At 40.6% G+C, this 18,264-nt stretch overlaps 1 protein-coding gene across 3 annotated transcripts in view; it reads left to right on the top strand.

The window, feature by feature from the left end:
• The window catches only part of MOSMO (modulator of smoothened), a 34,203-nt gene that overhangs the window by 11,684 nt on the left and 4,255 nt on the right, over positions 1–18,264 (top strand). The window contains exons 2-4 of one of the 3 annotated variants that reach the window (XR_012631100.1): positions 10,503–10,715; positions 11,574–11,680; positions 18,106–18,209. Coding sequence is in view for 1 of the 3 variants with exons in the window: in XM_074885727.1 (XP_074741828.1) it covers positions 10,503–10,715 (213 nt within the window). In the remaining 2 variants the exon portion in view is untranslated. The remainder of the gene's footprint in view (positions 1–10,502; positions 10,716–11,573; positions 11,681–18,105; positions 18,210–18,264) is intronic. The other 2 variants (XR_012631099.1, XM_074885727.1) reach the window with 2 other exon arrangements.

The following is an 18,264-nucleotide window of genomic DNA, read 5'->3' as shown; positions in this document are numbered from 1 at the left end:
TTGCAGAACAGACACCTAAAATTTGCAAATATGCTTCTAACCATATAAATGCCAAAAGGCATTTCAACACTTCTCTTTTCACCTTACACCACTGGGTGATTCATAAGGCCGTGGAAGAGCCAGATCAGTGGGTGTCCTTGGAGCATGTCTGACACAAGCTGCGATCAGTGCAAAGCACAACAGTACAGCTGACAGAGGAAGATGATCGTTATTCCTCCTTAACTTCATTTGATAAAATGCACAAGCAATTTCAGGGCAGGGCCAGAACCTGAATTATCTCCGTACCCTTGAATGCCTTTGTCACTAGGCCAAAGAAATGGCTTTAGACTGTAACCAGGAAGGTTGACAGATATTTTGTTTTCATGACTAGAGAGAGAACAATAGGATACTTTACTTGGTGTGATTTGGGGGTTTTCCTATATCCGTCCTGATCTGCTTGGATGTCTGTTAAGTTTGGAACTCAACTGACTCAGGAGTTAGAAAGGGACAGCTCTGAAGTCTAGTTACTGCACAGACCACCTTATAAGACACCTATGTGGAAGGTGATTCACTAAACTGTGAAGATCCAGAATTTCTGTGTTCTTGCTGGTTGTGTTGTGTTTGTATCACATGGTGCTGCCATTACTGACTCAGCCTGGCCAGCTCACATCGCTGGCTCCTGTAGATGTTGGGCAGCCTCCAAGAGCCTGCACATCAACTATACAGTTGTGAAGTGATTAGCAGACCATTTCTGTGAAGGTTGGGATAGGGTTGTGTTGTGTATTGGATGGAGAGGTATCATTTTACAGCTCTGTCTGAAGCCAAATATAACTCTTAAAAAGAACACAAGCTCATCAGACGTTAAATGGCAGAACAGCTGTAGGTGTCATAGCTTCTGGCTTTCAACTGAACATATGGCATAAAACTGGTGTAGCTGACTAGAAAAACCACTTTTAAATATTGACACTGCCTTTAATTTTTCTTTTTTTAGGCAATGAATTTTGTCAAATTTGAGTAGCTCTATTTTGTTTTGGGGAAAAATGGAAATAACTATGGATTTTTTTCTTTGTTTTTAAGGTAAAACATTCTTCTTTTTTGTTTGTGTTTTTAAAGTTCTCTCTTTTTTCCAGGCCCATGCCACTTCAGAAACTGTAAAGATTCTAGGCACTGACACCATTATCCTATTGTGAAAATGCTTAGTGTCAGAAAATAAACAACCAGAAGGATGCAACTTATTAGAGATCCTGTTTACCAACATTTAATTAATGCTGTCTTCTGAAGTAGGAAAGAATACCTTCAGCGTGGGCAGATTTCTTGGCTCTGATACGTGAGAACACACAGAGCCTTTGTTATGTCCTCAGGAGAGTTGTTCCTGTGTTGTTGCCGGAGGATAGCTCTTTCAGTGTGTGGTGGTCCATCTAGTCTATTAAAAAAGAGAAAAAGGACAAAACATAAAACAAACATTAAAAAAACCCACCCCAATACGCAAGTAGCATGGCACTGAAACTTGTATGTTGGAATTCAGAAATAAATTTTCTTTTTATTCATCCAAATGACTGCAATTTAAACATCACTTACAACTCATATCGTAACGATTGTCATCTGTAGTAATAAACTTTTCTAATACATGTAAGTCAGAAGGATCTTTCCCAATAGATGGCTCCTGATTTCTTTCCTTTTTGGGGGTGGGAGGAGGGAGGAAGAAGACTGTGGTTTTTGTGGAGGGGGGATTTGGTTTGAATTAGGCATGATACAAACACTGAATTGAAAACTTTTGAGACAAGTCAGTCACCAGATGGTCTTCAGCAGCAAGGCAGGCTTTTCTTCTAATATACCACAACTCTTTTAACATTGAGTTTAGACTTTAAAAATTAGCATTCTTCTGTTTAAAAGCCAGTAAGCTTGGGAGTTCTAAAGAGTGCCAGAAATGGTACCTAATAAATTAAATTCTATGGACATTATATTGTTAAATAGAACTCAATTGGTAGGTTCCTCATAGCAAGCATAAGCTGGATTTGAAGCTAGGGATGTTACCTCCCCTATTGTTGCCAATATGAGTATTTTTAAGACAGTCACTTAGTTTCTGAAACAAGGAAATGCACTTTAGACCTCTAGAGCAAGAAGGATGGTGTATTTCAAAGTTGGTTTGAAAGGGAGAGCACGTTCTGATTTCAGAGAAGGGGATAAATGGAGTAGAAGAGAAATAGCAGCTTATATAATAACATGCTCTATCTTGCAGTATTGACTTGAATTGCTCTTAAAAGATGCACTCTAGATATAGCAAGGACTTTGCAAGTAAATCTAGGTCTTTATCAAAACTGATCTTTTAACATTGTATAAATACTTTTTAGGTGTTTGTTTCTTACCGATAAATAATCCAGTGGGCATATGAATTGATCTTGCATCTGGTCTGGTTCAGAGTGAGAAACTCGAAAGCTTTTCTTCCAGGGTTATAATACCTATTAGATGATTTGAGAGACAAACCAGAGTGAATGCCAAAAATATAAGATCTGGTATACAAAGGACAGGAAAGATAATAAACCCTTTGTTTTGAACTCTTTTATGTTCTGTGCCTTTGTAGTTAATCCTCCTATTCTTTTAAGCCTTTCTCTAAATCATCCTTTAACATTCATAAATCTTAGTAAGTCTGAACTTGGTTGCCTCTTAATCTACTAACTGAACAACATAGTGGAATATCCGCAGTAAAAGAATCAATCTGTCATGCCACATCCTCAATACTGTACTTGCATGGTAACCTCGAAGTTATTTTAGTGGCATAAGTGCTAAAGAGCATCTATTCAAACTACCGCCATCCCTCACATAAGTAGTAATTATTTATGTAAGAACAGTAACAGATACGGTATTCTCATACCTGATTGGAAACTGGTAGTTGATCCTGTCTTATATTTTGATCTTTTTATGTACCCTTTATAGTTATTTAGGTCTGTCGTGGTTTGAGCTCAGAGAGCATCTGAGCACCATGCTGCCACACATTCCCCTCTTCCTCTCCAATGCTGAGAAGGAGAAAATAAAGCAAAAGGCTCAGTGGTTTTTGCTCAGAGAGCAACTGAACACCATGCAGCTGCTCATCCCCTCCTTCCCCCCGCCAGCTCTGGGAAGGAGAAAGTAAAGCAAAAGGCTCAGAAATTGAGATAAGGACAGGGAGGGATGACTCACCCATTATGGTCATGGGCAAAAGGCAGATTCGTTAGGGGAAGAAAAAAAGAACATAAATTTAATAGAGACACTAACAACAACAACACTTAATGGACAGAATGGGACAGTGAGAAGCATTACATTATCTTAAAAACACCTTCTCCCCACTCCTCCCTTCTTCCTGGGCTCAGCTTTGCTCTCGATATCTACCTCCTGCCCCCCAGCAGCACAGGGGGCAAGGAATGGGGGGTGCAGTCAGTCCTGCTGCTTCTTCCACCTCAGTGGGGCTGGAACTTCTGGCATTCTTCCCCTGCTCCAGCACAGTCCCCCTCTCACAGGAGACAGTCCTCCACAAACTTTCTCCAACATGAGTCCCTCCCACGGGCTGCAGCGTTTCCCTAGCTGCTCCAGCCTGGGTCACCTGTGCGTGCTGCAATCCTCCCAGTGCCGAACTACAACAGCGGGGCCTTCTTCCCACAGAGTCCCGGCCTTCTTCGGGCGCAGTCACCTGCTCCAGCATGGGGCCCCCCACAGACCGCAGGTCAGCATCTGCTCCACTGTAGATCTCCATAGGTGGTGGCGGGGGCAGCCCAGCCCTGCCCTCTCACCAGGGAATACAGGGGGGCTCTCTGCACCAGTGCACCTCCCCCCCTTCCTCCTCCATTCTGCCACCGGCCTCAGTGTTTGCACAGACGTTCTCCTCACAACTCCTCCTAGGTCTCCCTTCTTAAATAAGTTACCGCAGAGGTGCAGTGAATTGGCTTGGCCTTGGTGCAAAGGCAGGTCCGACTTGGAGCGGGGGGAGCCTCAAGAAGCTTCTTACAGGGGGCCACTGCTGTAGCCCCCTCCCCTGCTACCAAATACCCCGCCACTCACTCAAACCCAGGACAAGGTATAATCCAGTTATTGTATTGTCCTACAACAATGACCTAAGCAAAAAAGCAGAGGAAAGTGTGCTTGACTTGCGTATATTTACTTAGCTGCAGTTAATTATGTGTATGTGCTGTTTTACAAAGTGCTCAGATACGACATTATTTGAGGCTGTAAACATTTTTAAATTGCTTTAATGGGTCAATGGCAGAAAATTTAGATGAGGACTAACTGCATTTCCTTTTACAAGGCTGTAATTCTGAGCAGTTGTAGATACAAAAAATTTCTATGAGCTGTGCCCTGTGGGCATCATTCAGTGGGACCTTACATACAGAGACCCTGCTATTCTGTTTAACTATTACAACATGGACCATGCCTTTTAGAATCAAGAGATCTTCCCCAGCGCTGTTAATCCTTTTTTCCTCCCTGGTTTTGAAGTGCTTTGCAAACTAGCAGGATACTGTAGCTTTGTCCTCTTCACACCAGAGGTGGTGCATATCCAGCAAAAGCATAGCTTTTCCTCTAACCTTCTGCACTGCTTACTCTTAAGTATGACTAATCTCCTCATAAGAGAGGATACAGGGGTCGATTTCTGACGGGGTTTTTCACTAGAATAAGTAGAACTAACTGTATGCACCCTGGAGTACCTCCCAGGCTATGGCAGGGAAGGATCAGCAGCGTCAGTCGCCTGGATTTTGGGAAAGGCAGAGGGGAGAGTATTGTTTCCAAGGAACTAAAACCTGGAATATAGAATTGATAGAAATTTTCCCCAAAACAAAATACATAAACCTAAATAAGTCATTCTTTCTTACCTCATTGTATAGTAACATCACTTAAAGTGCCCATTGCAGGAAAATAAATTCCGTATGTAAGACTCGGATACTTCCCAGTTAAACTGCCAGATTCTTTGGATGAATTTGAAAAATTTTCTTCTTGGAAATACCGCCTCCTTGTTTGCTGTTATGGGCAGTTGCATTGGAACTATTCTTACCATGCCTTGTTGTTTATTCCTCTCAGGAATTCCTCGGCTATGCTTCGCTCACTTTGAAAGCGGTCTTCTGTTAGAGAGGCTTGATTGCAGGCAAGGAGCAGCAGACATGTTAAAGGCAAGGTGGCCAAAGTCAACTTGATGGTTATCCTTAACACTGCTAGAGGCAATTAGTCTGCCATGACCAAATCACTGCATTCTCTTTAGACCTTTGAAGTTTCCACTTGGACTGGGTAGGAAGCTACAGCTGCAGCCTGTTCCTCCTCTTAGATGGACCTAGACCTTTTTCCATTCAAGTTTATTAATTGGCTAAAACTTGGAAACTTTCCAAGAACAGCTTCAATTCCTCCTGTCTTTGTCTGTGGCCCAATATGAGTTACAGGGAATGGCTTAACTGAGCTGCCCTTATTTTACATGCGTCGTTCTCTGGCATGAGACTGTTACCTAACCAGCAGCAATGAATGTTTTAGTGTGCCCAGATAACATAGCTCCATGTACTGTGCTCATTACTAAAACATAAAACTTATCAGTGTCCTTGCCACATTGGTGGCGCTCTAAGATTTATGTCACCAACACGTCATTAGGAACCCTGCAAACTGTGCTCTTCACTTAGCAAAGATGGTTGGACAAGTCCTCAGCACACTAAAATATCTTGTTTGAGCAGAAATCGTCTGGCAGTCACAACTGGCATTTCTATCAGAAGCACACCATCTCATCAGGACAGCAAGGGAGGGAGGGCGGGTGGGCTGTCTGGGAGTGGTTGAATGTTTCAACCTCCTCACTAGGCATATTGGCCTGCAATGTTTATTTGATGTTGGTAATAAACATTTGGCTAAGGATGTGGTTGATACATGGAAGATAAAAGTGAGGAAGCTGTTGTCAAGGAATATAAAGGGTTGCAGATGCATTTAAACCCAAGGAATAGCATTTTCTCTAAACTGAAGGGAAAGAGTAAGGACATTTTCAGGTGGGGACAGTAGGGGAGGACAGAGGAGGAGCAGGTACCCCAAGCTGTATGAGCAGGAGCAGTTTTGAGCATTTGTACATGTTCATGAGACAGCGCAACTGCTGAGCTCTGTGACCTTCTAATGTTTGAGCCCCATATCATTCACTGCATCATGCTTTTACCATATTAGTTGCTTCTTATGCTGTGGTAAGCTCTTCACAGCAGTGGCACTTCTCCTTTGTCCATCTGGCACGCTTGATCCCACATATTCTGGCAATGAAAGAATAGATGAACAGTGAATAGCCATTATTATGCTACTGCTTTCCAGCCGTGGTATCGCTGTGCCACTTTTAATAATTCAGAAGTGATGGAGAGGTGGGGGAGTGAAAGGGCTGCAGCAATCTTTGTTTCTCTCAGTAGCATGTGATTCCTCCTTGGTGGCTCTGTAGTTACCACGGAAACGGGAGAGGGATGGCACAGCACCAGCAGGGCTGGAGTGGGACTTGTGGGTCGGCTCTGTGGCAGCCACACATGTGTGCAAAGGGGAAAAACTAGGGCTTACCTTTCTTTGGTTTGGTGCCTTTTCCCCTCTTTCCCTCTATGGTTTTGTGAAACAATTGTTAAACAGGTGATGCTCCCAAATGTTGGTGTATTTGTTAAAGAGTCTTTTTATTAGTGATTCGAGGAAAAATACGCATTGTCAGAAAATTACTGGTGGTCTGGACAAGTTGGGTGAGGTAGTGTAGGAATATGATCATGAAATCTTTCACTAATGTGAACTGGAGTTGTGGTTATAGTCAAACTGTCACTACTGGAAGGTTGTTTAATGTGTTTGAAGTGCAGTGGCACTTTAGGGAATAGATTTACTGGAAAAGACTAAGGACCTCTTTACCGACATTTCCTCAGTGCAGCATTCTCTGTTTTGATCAAGGCTAAATCTCATTTTTAGTAATTAGAAATATATATCCTAATCACCTCTTGCACTAGCTGTACTCACCTGCATAATGCCAGTCTCAGAAGCTACAGAGGGAGAGGCATATGAAAGAAAGGGAGCAGCCCCCCGTATCCCCAGGTTGTCCCAATTACAGCTCCCGATGGCTGTGCAGTGCAGGTACTGGCAGGTGGAGCATGGGCAGGTGTAGTTACTCTGCTGCACATGTTTTAGGGCCGTATCCATCTTCAAGCTGCCTAATCTACTAGCATTATCTGTGCTGTTTGTTCTATACCTGTGTAAGGTGCTTAGATTTTCAGCAATTATGCTGGAATTGTTCTGAGGGAACAACTGAAAACCTCTTGGAACTTGGTGACTGGCTTGAGATGGACTGTTAGGCTATTCTCTAACTACAGGCAGGAGGCTGATCAATTCAGTATCTCTGTCCCTCCTTTCAGTGATAGACTAGATAAGGTCAAACAAGATTTTCTGTAACAACTTAGTTTGTTAGCAGCTGCCAGGCAACTGTTTGCCTGATTGCTTCAGAACAGGACCAAGACAATAAAATACTGTGTAAACCCACTCTTCTTTTGAATTTTGTGGCAAATAAATACTCTTTTTCCGCACCATAGACTTCTTTTGAAGTCTGCATTCAACAGATTTGTCGCTATGGGAGCAAGCTATAAGGCTTAATTTCCTTCTGCCCAGTTTATGTACACAAGTAAGGTATTCCTGTATAGTGAACTTTAACTAAATTTATGAGCACATAATGAGGTTGTTTCTCCCAGTTACCTTTGTGAAACCTTTAGAAACAGTTATCAGACCTTGTCTTGCCCTCCGTTTGCCTCCCTAGAGTCTGCAGACTCAAGGTTCAAAACCTTGAATATGGAATATATCTCCTTCAAATTTGTAATCCACAAAGCAGAGTTAAGAGAAAATACTAAATATGTGCTGGCAAAAGCATGACCATAAAGTAGTTCAGTGTTTTTCCTTCAGAATGGTAGATCCTGAAATTTAATTGCTGATGCTTCAAAACTCTGATTTTAAAAAACAAAACAAAAAAAAATAAAAGAAGAAAAGTGGAACAACAGAAGAAAAAGAGTGGAACAACACACTTGGGTACCAGAAATGATGTTTAGGAAGCCCTGCTCCGAGTTGTTACTTGCAGCTATCCTTGTGTCTTCAGAAGGGATGATACCCTGGTACTTACAATTAAGAGATTTTTGTTCTCTTTTTTTTTCATTTTCAGTTGTGGGTTTGCTGGAGGTTTTTTTGAGAAAAGCAGCCTTTGGAGAAGTAGATGTGGACAGCAAAAAAATTGCACTGAAAAATAGTAGTTCAAGATGGAGTTCTCTTCTGTTTCTGCTAGATAGGGCACTGCTGGGCTTAGCTTTGGTCCTCTCTGAATCTGACATGTTAGATATGCTCTTGTTAATAGAAAAATGTCTTCAATATAAACTGCAGATTGCATCTGAAAGATGAGTTAGTGTCTCTTTCTAATACATGCTCATCTACAGCAACTGTTCTTCAGTTAACGCACAAAATGGAATGGAGTCCAGCGCAGTGATTCTTATCACTGTTGCTTTTGCCAAAGTTAAAAATGCATTAAATTATTGCCACTGAATTCAGGAGAGGTCTCTGAATTCAGAAAACATCTATTGAGTGTGTGATGTCATTTTTATGAAGTCATTCTTTGCATTAGAATTGCAGTTTAGAAAAAACTGACTTCCACTGCAAGTATAGTAAAATTGTTGTTAAATCCTAGTCTTGCAGAGTGATAGGGATTAATTTTCTGTTCTATGATACTGCAGTGAATAGTCTCTTTATCCCCAAACTACAGGAAACTACTTAGTGTTTTGTATGAGGTTCTGCAATGTACGTATTGTTTCAGGGAGCTTGACTTTTAAGGACACATGCCCTTCTGCCCCAGCGGCTGATGTAAAATGAAAATTATTGCAGGCTACAAAAAAGCAACTGAGAAGCAGTTCATGTAAAACTGTACTGTACAGGTGTGTGAGCTGTCCCAAGTGCGTGGCTCAGTTTTATGTAATCCTGATGCACAGCAATGGTGTTATTGCTGTATATCTGGAGTAGAAAATGGCAATTTTTTTTGTTTTGACACTTTTTTAAAGGATTGTACTTTTGGCTGAAAATTCATCTCTGAATCTTTCAGTTGAAGAATATGTAATTAAAAGGATGTATTTGAATAGGGCTACAAATTTTTAGTCTAAACAAAGGTTACAGGAATGCTTCAACAGAACTGATTCAGTAATGTTTTTGTTCTTACTCTAGGAGGTATCAGAAGCACTACATCTAATAAAACATGATATTCTGACTCTTAACCCAATGATTCTAATCTCAGAAGCTTATTCTGCAGGTACTCATTGATGAGGTGTAACCAGACATGACTGAACACTTGTAGAAATTGGCTCCAGGGTGCTAGGAGGTGCATGCTAGGACTGGTTACCCTTTTGACTATTGGCTTCTTTGTTTCATGCTTTTTTTTCTTCAAAAAGAAGCTAAAAAGTATGACAGTTGTTCTTCCTCCAAAAGACATGCTAAACCTAAGCTTCCAAATCTTACTGTAATTGTTTCTAAGTTGCCTTCTTTTTGTTTTAAACAGGCCAACTCTAACAATATTTGCTTACAATAATTTGTGGAGGAAGATGTTGACTCTAATATTGTCCATTGTTGTTTCTTGCTCCTAATTTAGATAAAGGACAATTGTGATTATTTAGGAAAAGAGTTCAGAAGAAGGGACAAAATTGAGAAATATAGGACTTGTTTAAGAGACACTGGAAGAAATGGATTTTAATCTTGCATGTTAATTTTGGGTTAAGAGAACTTAACTATTAAAGCTTACTAAGAGTTTTTTTATGAGTCTCAAAAGCACTGAACTGGATTTTCAGTCAGGTTTTTTTTTTTAATTATTTAACAGAAAATACCTCATTTTGTGTAAAACTTTCTGGTTCCCTTACCAGTCTTGTCCTCCTTCTAGGATCTTTTTATAGATCTTTTTGTGTAGATATCCCAGTTTGTGTGTGTAGTAACTTGTTAGCTGTCAAAAGGATTGACCAGTCCCTTGCATAGAGGGACTCTTTTTAAAGAGTTATTGTGGGTTTTTTTTATTTATTCTTAAAATCTTGGTATGAATTAAATGCAGTTTCTGATGCAAGACTTTGAAGATTAAAGCTGTATTTACAGATGAGGGAAAAAGGCATTAGACAATTAAAGGCATTTGAGCAGGCTGCAGCTCATTTTGTTAGATTATAAAAGTATGTCATCTTGCACAGATGAGGGAGTGATCCTCTATACAACTCAGCTACCACTTTAGCTGATATTGGCAGGCTTTACAGGAGTGCTTTATCCCTTTGATTAGACCTTGATTGCCACTCAACCAGATACAGCTTGCAGCCATCTCACTTCAACTTGTGCAAGCATATGATGAAAGAACATGAAGATAGATGTTTAAAGCATACCCCCCCCCCCATCCTCTGTGTTTGAAAGGCTTATTAAGGTTCATCAAAGAAAGAATCCCTTATTTTTGGACAATTCTGAGCTTTGGTTTGCAATTGAGCGCCCCTCAGAGAGGATTTTGAAAGTTTACTTGCCTCTCTGCTATGTATTTTCAGGTGCTCTCACAGTTGGCCTTGTGCGACAGTGTCAAACCATCCATGGACGTGACAGGACCTGTATTCCTCCACGGCTGCCTCCTGAGTGGGTCACTACGTTATTTTTCATCATTATGGGAATCATTTCACTAACTGTCACATGTGGTTTGCTGGTGGCTTCCCACTGGCGAAGAGAAGCTACTAAATATGCCCGCTGGATAGCTTTCACTGGAAGTAAGTGACCTCAACTACACAGTTGACCTGTATGCAGGATAAACTGGTGGAGTCTAAAATAACACTACAGGGTTGTCAAGGAGCAGTGCTTAGGGCTCTTACTAGACAAAACATTCCTTCTCTTTAAATACCATGTCTGAGAGAAAAATAAAATTCTTCAAAAATTAAGGGGTTGATATCTTAAGTGACTATAATAGAGAGTGATTAATAGTCCGTGGGCCCAAGGTGAGAGAAAGGAAGGCCCAACTCCTTTACCTTCTTTGGGCAGTGCCATTAATTGACCTAAGAAAATGAGCAGGGATAGAAGAGGTCAGTCCTGAATTGTGTGTGTGATAGTCTTTCATACTTCCCCCCCTCCCATATATCCAGGACTTACTCCTATCAGAATGGAATGACTGAAGTTCCCTCCCCTAGGAAGAGGAGGCACCTGAGACTTGCTACAGTCTGAAATCCATCCCTACTTCAGGTGTCTCATGAATACCTCATTCAGGGTTGATGCTGGTTCAGTCCTGCTTCATGCTTACAGTGGCGTTTTATTCAGAATATCTGCATCCTAATTGGCTATGCAGGAGGATTGCCCACTGCAGAGCATCTGCTGTGTTTCACAGCACTGAGACTTTTGCTTCCGTTAAGTGACCCGCAGCAGTGCTTTAGCTGGAGGGAGGAGTGATAGTGTTTTTCTGTCTCCCTTGATTCTGCTCCATATGAGCACCAGCATAACTCCCCACAGCCGAGCCTCCTCTAGCAGTCCTGTGTTTCTGCACAGGGAAACATCCTATGGCTACTTGCAAAAGAAAAACAGCTGTAACGAGTAAGGGGAATAACTTTAAAACTTCCTTTTCTTGGTGTGTGTTACAGGCTTAGCCCAACTGTGAAATGGTGCCTTAATGGTGGGGATGACAGCATGAAAAAGCTCAAAACCTGAGGGCTTTTAAATTGACTTGAATTATGACATACCACTAAAGGTAGTGTGAACACTAACTAGAAAATGCAAGTTTGTGGTTTACACAGGCATAAATAAGGTTTAATGGAACTCTATGACATCTAATGATACCTAATATAAATGAGATTTAACCTTGTTTTGGGGGAGGGAATAATATAAAAAGGTGCTCAGCTTCAACAAAGGTACTTCACTGAGGCACTTGTACAATCAAAGCCATCCTTCTGACAAATTTGCTACACAGCATATTAAATTAATAGTGCAGCTCTTACAGACAATGGAGGTATTGAAATGCTGTATCTGTTATGATTGACTTTTATTTATTTTCCGGTGAATGATTAAAATAGCAGACATGAGTATTACTGAATATTCCATCCCAGCTTTTCCAGTGCCCTTGTTTATCTGTAAGTATTTCATGTATATCTAATGTATGCAGGGAGGATTTAAACTCAAAATGACATATAAAATTAAGATGCATACAGTGAGCTGAAGTCAAATCTCTAGGGTAAAGAGGGGTTTTGGGGTACTATATGTTAATAGTTGAAACCATGATTTGTTTACTGAGGTTTTTTCTTAATTCAGAGATTGTATTTTGGGCTTTACATATTTTAAAGGGTTTTTTAAAATATCTTAAATTGCCACATCCCCGCATCTTTAGTTTTCTACAACTGTGGTGGTTAGTTCAGTCAAAAAATCTGACACCCTAAAGCTGTTTTTTTTCTGTAGATTTCTTTAAGCTTGCAACAGGTCCATTATTAGAAGTCTAAATATAGAAGGACATTCTTTTATTTCAGCACTTGCCTTTTTGTTATGACATATTTAATAATGAAACATATTAATTTGTTCTTTTGCAAGTCAGAATTATTCATAATTCTATTAAGATATGATCGCTGTGTTGCCAAAATTCTAAAATTCAATGTCTTTGGTATTCATCTCCAATACATAATGACTCTGTGACCTTTGCATTCCTGTTAACAATGATGATGGGAAATTTTATTGCTTAACTCCATTGTAAGAAAAGTCACTTTTGGAAAAGAAGTGAATGGGAGGAAGAGTTCTTTATTTTACAAAAAGTTGAGGAGAGTGACTTCTGTGATTCATTGGATGGCAATTAGTAATCTATTTGTAGATTAGTATTAGGAAATATGTAGCCATATGGAATCAACTTGGAATACCACGAACAGGTCCTTCCTGTGAAGTGCCAGGGCTGTATGATGAAAACATGTGTAACTCATCAGAAGGGGGCAGGGAACACTTTATGGTTGTATTACATCTCTTCTGCAAGCAATTTCAAGACTCGGCAGCCTAGTACAGGCTGCTAGCAAATATTCTTCTCACAGAAATTTCTGAACACAACCGAGGACATGCTATCCCAGGCAGGCAGGGAAGTCTGCTGGGACTGCCAAGGGCAGCTTCTGGGGCTGGCAGCTCCTCTAGAGTAAATCATCTAAGGGCAAAGGAATTCTCATGCTCAGCCCTTTCCTTGCAACTCTGACAGCAGCAAGGAGAGCCTGGTAAGAGGTCACTCTTGCCCAGTTCATGCTGGAATTTATATATAAATTTATAGCTTGTATTTTTCATGGAATTTTTGCTTGTAGTCTTGTCATCTTGGATGACTCCAGATTTTTCAGGTGTGCATCTATAAATATGAATTTTTGCTCACAGTGGTGTTGTCTATCTTGTTTAGCTAAGGGACACATGAAGGACAAAAGTTTGATCTGTCAATTCTCTTTCCTATATACACTTCTAAAAGGATACACCTGAGAGATTATTTACTAGCACAGCGTTTGCATCCTTTCCCAGCCATTGGTGGGTTTACTGCACAGAAACATGTCTTTCTGGCTTCTTTGCAAAACAGCATTGTGGAGAGGAGAGATACTTCCCTCTTCCAGCTCATACTGCAGGAGTGACAAAAGTCTTCTAATGGCAAATGCAAAAGTTTTCCTTTGCATTTTGTAGAGAAGAGTCTTTCAAGAATCACGGTATTTCTACTGATGTGATAGGTATTGTCATTTTGGGCATAGATACTATCAAAACTATCATTACTGTTTGAGTCCTGTTAACTGTAGTGCCAAATTCATACAATGTAATGGAGAGTAGATTCCTTCTTGGCGTTCGTTTGTGCACTGCCCAGGTCTTTGTGTGTTTCTTCAGTGAACGAGGCCTTGCAAACTCATAGTTGTGCCTCATGTGTTGATAGCAGATGAAGATCTCATCAGCTATTCCTTTGCATGGTATTATTTACCTGTTGCTCAGGTGTGAGCTAACAGGCTATTACCATCCCAGCTTCTATACCACTTCATCGCTAATTATGCCCAGTGGCATAGTGGCATAAGTTGGTAGCAGAACAAGTAACCTGGCTTTGGTATTGTTTCCCATATCTCTGAAATGGCTCCTCTTTTGCTAGCCCTACTTCAAATTTATCTAAACCCTTTGCCTTTTCAGGGTGCCTGTTATGCCATCTTCTGTTCTAGAAAATAGGATGTGGTAACCCTATGGTAAATCTCACACGGTGTGATTTCCATGGCCCTTAGAACAGATACTGTTAGGTTCCATAATTAGAAGCAATGTTCAGAGCTTATTCTCTGCGGAGGCCATATAGGTGGTCTTATGTATAACAGTCTTGGCTATTGCAGGAGTTCACAGAGCTCCCCCAAGTTCTGTTTACATCTTACACAGATTCAGGTCTCTTACCATCTGCTACAACTAGAAAGGGAATTAATTCTGTTTCTGCTGCCACTGAATTGGGTGCTTCTCTGAGACATATCGAAGAAGGGGATGCTGGACAGAAAAATCATATTTCTACTTTTTTTGAGCAGTTACCAGAGAGTCTGTTATTCTCTTTGTCTGAGGATTTAAATGTTCATGAGTATAATGGACTTGCTTTTTGGAATGCAAATAAAAATGGAGCAGGATAATCACATTCTTAAATAACAGTAGCTATGCTGCAAACGTTTGTCCCTGGTGCTCCCCAGTGAGTAAAGTGCTGCTTGAGTTATTAAAGATTTGCACCTGGTGCTGCTTTCTGTGTTATGCATCTCTAAAGAGGCAAGTAGGTACTACAATGAGCCCTCTAAAGACTAGACCATAACTTTTTCCCTCTTTTTATATGCTGTATCCTGGATTTTTGGAAGTTGTCATTGGATGCTCAAAATAATTTCAAGGTAAAGAATTAAAGGAACTAGATATTTTTGACAGCCACCATTCAGAAGCAGACTAGAAATTATTGTGCTTGGTTACCTAATTATTTTTGTTAATAGACACTGTAGTCACTAAGCATCTTTTCTGCAAATTTTCCTATCCGAGGGAGAATTTGAAATCATAAGCAAGTACTCTTGAGGGAGAAGTTCTTTATGGGTTGCTGGAAATGTTGCTGGAAATTCACTGAGTTGATACTAACAGATATGAAGAGTTAGATTTGGGCTACAGCTTGTATAAGAAATTCCTATCCTCTAGCTTACAAAGTTTTCTAAAAGAATACACACTAAGTTGACTGAGCACTTCACGTCTGGATTTTCTCCTCAGTTTCTTTTTTTTAAAATAAATTTATCATGCAGTCTTTTCTTGATGACTTTGCAAAACTTTACCATAATTCAGGCTTCCTAATCTGACAGAGACTTTGATGAATCTGTTTTTCATTTGCTATTTCATTAGACTAAAAATTCAAACCACACTAAGAAAAATTGCTTGGACACCCTGACAGCAGAACATGTGCACTGTTATTTGGAAGAGAAGAGATGGCTGGTTACTTCTGCAGTAAATGTTTGAAATGTATATGCACATCAGCATTCTGCACACTGCCTGGATGTGCAGAATTTATTTTTTCTCCTGCTGTGAACTGAGGGAGTTGAGGTACCTGCACCCTTCTGTCTCAGGCAGGAACACAAGGAGACGCTGGACACACACTCTCCTTGGCAGTACAGTGCCACTAGCAGGTCTCAGACCTGCGAGCTCCGGTGCATGTATGTACAGCACACCCCAGAGAACAGTGGTTTAGTAGAGAGGGATAAAGATCTATTCTTCAACCATATCCATGAGGCCATCAGAACTTTTCCAGCTGTGTAGTTCTTGAATGTAACAAAGGAGATTTAATCTTGAAAGTGCAGGTTGTTTTCAGAATGCTAAAGCTATTTCCTATTAAGTGTGTTATTGTTAAAATGTAACAGAAGCTTTGTAGATAACTGGAATGCTCATCAGGGACAAACTAGATGTAATAGGAAGCATGCTGAGTTATGATAATGTGACTTATCCTCAGAATATTGTTCAAACTGTTACTAATTTTATGTTACGTTACTAATCACACATCAACCCCTATTTTCTGGACCACTATGAGCTCTTCTATGCTTATACAGACCTGCTAAGAAACGCATACCCGAGCTTTCTCTCCTCAGATGGAGCAGCTGTTGATGAAGATACAATTTAAAAAAGAGAAACATTCTTTAAAGATTAGATTGTGTAGTGCATGGAATTACATGCACCAATAATCATGCAGATTAAAGCCTTCTAGATTATTTAGTGTTTAACATCTGGCTGCCGGCTCTTTGGTTTCGTTTGACTAGATGGCCCCGCGAGGTAGCGCGGAGCAGGGATGCCGGCACTGTGCCGTTGCCAGACGGGTTTTGCGGCGCCTTTTCCTTCCCGTCACCGCAGAACCCGCCGGCGCGGTTGCCGTGCGCGCGAGGCGCCAGCGCCCTCTAGCGGCCCGCGTGGTTCGGGACGGGGCGCGCCTGGCGGAGACTGCGCGTGGGCCGAGGGTGTGAACGGGGCTTCGCCTGTTGGGAGAGGGAGAGCCGCTCGTGTGCGGGCCTGGACCCTGCCTGGTGAAAACGGCCTTTTTAGTTTATGCCCGTTCAGATTCATCATGCCCATAACTAGTCTCTTCTATAGAACGTGAGTGGTTTTTCCTCAAAGCTGAGATCTGTGCTATGCAAATCATAAGCTTTGAGCATTAAGATATAAAATATGCGATAAACTGTTCGTCTTAGATACACATGGAGTCCATTAAAAAAAGATTTTTAGTATGGGCGTGTAAGACTAGCTGGATAAACTGCAGCACCTGTATTTTGTCAGAAAGAGCAGTAGTGAAGGTGCATTTAAAAATGTTGAGGTTGGTCCAGCCCATCACTGCCTCGTTTGGAAAGACTAGAGACTGTTCTGGTAGGCCAAAGGGGATGGGCAAGCTGCTGAATTTATTTTACATACCTTTGGAAACAAAAGCAGCTGCAGCACTGCTGACTTGCGCAGACACCAGTGATTAAGGTGATGGCTGTTACTGTTGCCAGTGGTTGGTACTGTTGCTTGTTTGACATGGGGAAGCTCAAGCAGGGAACAGCATCTCCAGAGTTTGTTCTGTCTCCTAGTGGTGGAGAAGAGAAAGGGGAGACAAGCACCTGTGTCTCTTACTAACAAACAAAAAGCAGAAGTCTGTGTTAACTAAGAGAAGGCTGAAAAAATTAGCATGTAGTGCACTTTATTCAGGCAGGAGCATTGTAACTTGACTTGAATTTTCTTTTTCATGTGGTTAAGTTTATAGGTAGACTTTGAAGACTAGGAGAGGCTTCAGTGTTAGCTGTGCATCATGTTAGGAGATGGTGGTATGTGGCTTTGTAGGGTTGGTGGGATCTCTCTCCCCCCAGATATAATTTAGATTTGTCTGAATGGGTATTGGGATGCTATGTTCCACGCACAGTAAATAACATTTGAAACAAAGTTGAAATACATAGAAGTGAAATAAGAGTAAAGCACTAATAGTGACTGAACTGGTAGAATCAGATAAAATTCTGCATTATTCTAATACTGATAAAAACCCTAATGTGTATATTCTTGTATATGCAATCAAACCAATTCAAAAGCTAATCCTTTTTATTGTGAAGAATGTCTTGCCTCTTAGAGGAGCCATATTTGGAAGTCACTCCCTTGGTCAGGACAGTAGAGCCCTGCATATCCCTATGTTCAAACTACACAGGGTTCCTTATCCAAAGGTATGTTACAGGGACACTGAAGTTGTCATCTGGGAAGGATTACAACACTGGATGTTCTCTCCTGGATTTGATCAGAGTACTGAAATGTGCTGTGAGGAATGTTGGTCATTATAGATAGCCAAAGGCCTGTGAAATCCGTAATGTAATTCTAATGAATGGTTTTAATAGGAGTTCTGGTTTCTTTTTTGTACATCCACACAGAGTCAATTGTAAACATGAACCATGTACATAAGTCTAACTGTTCAGGTGAAATAAAAAGCCTCATTGCTTGATTCTCTTTGTTCATGGAGTCTGAATTTGAAGTTTTTCACTAAGAAGCTTAGATTAAACCAAATCAGAAAACTTTCTTTGTATTCCACTGAAAAATCTTAAGGATATTTCATTACTTAAGGAAACATAACTTTATGAAACTGGTATATTTTAATCTAAAAGAATCTCTAATGACAATCTATGTGTTTTCTATTTTTAGCCAAACTTTTACAGAAAAGGAATTTATGTGGAAGAATGGGAGAGGGCAACTACCGTTGGAAAAAGGCAACTGATTATAGAAAAGGAGTTTCTTCAATGTTGAATGTTAGTTTATCTTGACTTTGGGGAAAAATGACTCTAAAATAACTGGAGAAGTAAT

The sequence above is a fragment of the Strix uralensis genome, chromosome 16, assembly GCF_047716275.1.
Source record: "Strix uralensis isolate ZFMK-TIS-50842 chromosome 16, bStrUra1, whole genome shotgun sequence".
Lineage (NCBI taxonomy): Eukaryota > Metazoa > Chordata > Aves > Strigiformes > Strigidae > Strix > Strix uralensis.
Note: the sequence above shows the minus strand (reverse complement) of the source record. Positions and strands in the feature narration are given on the sequence as shown.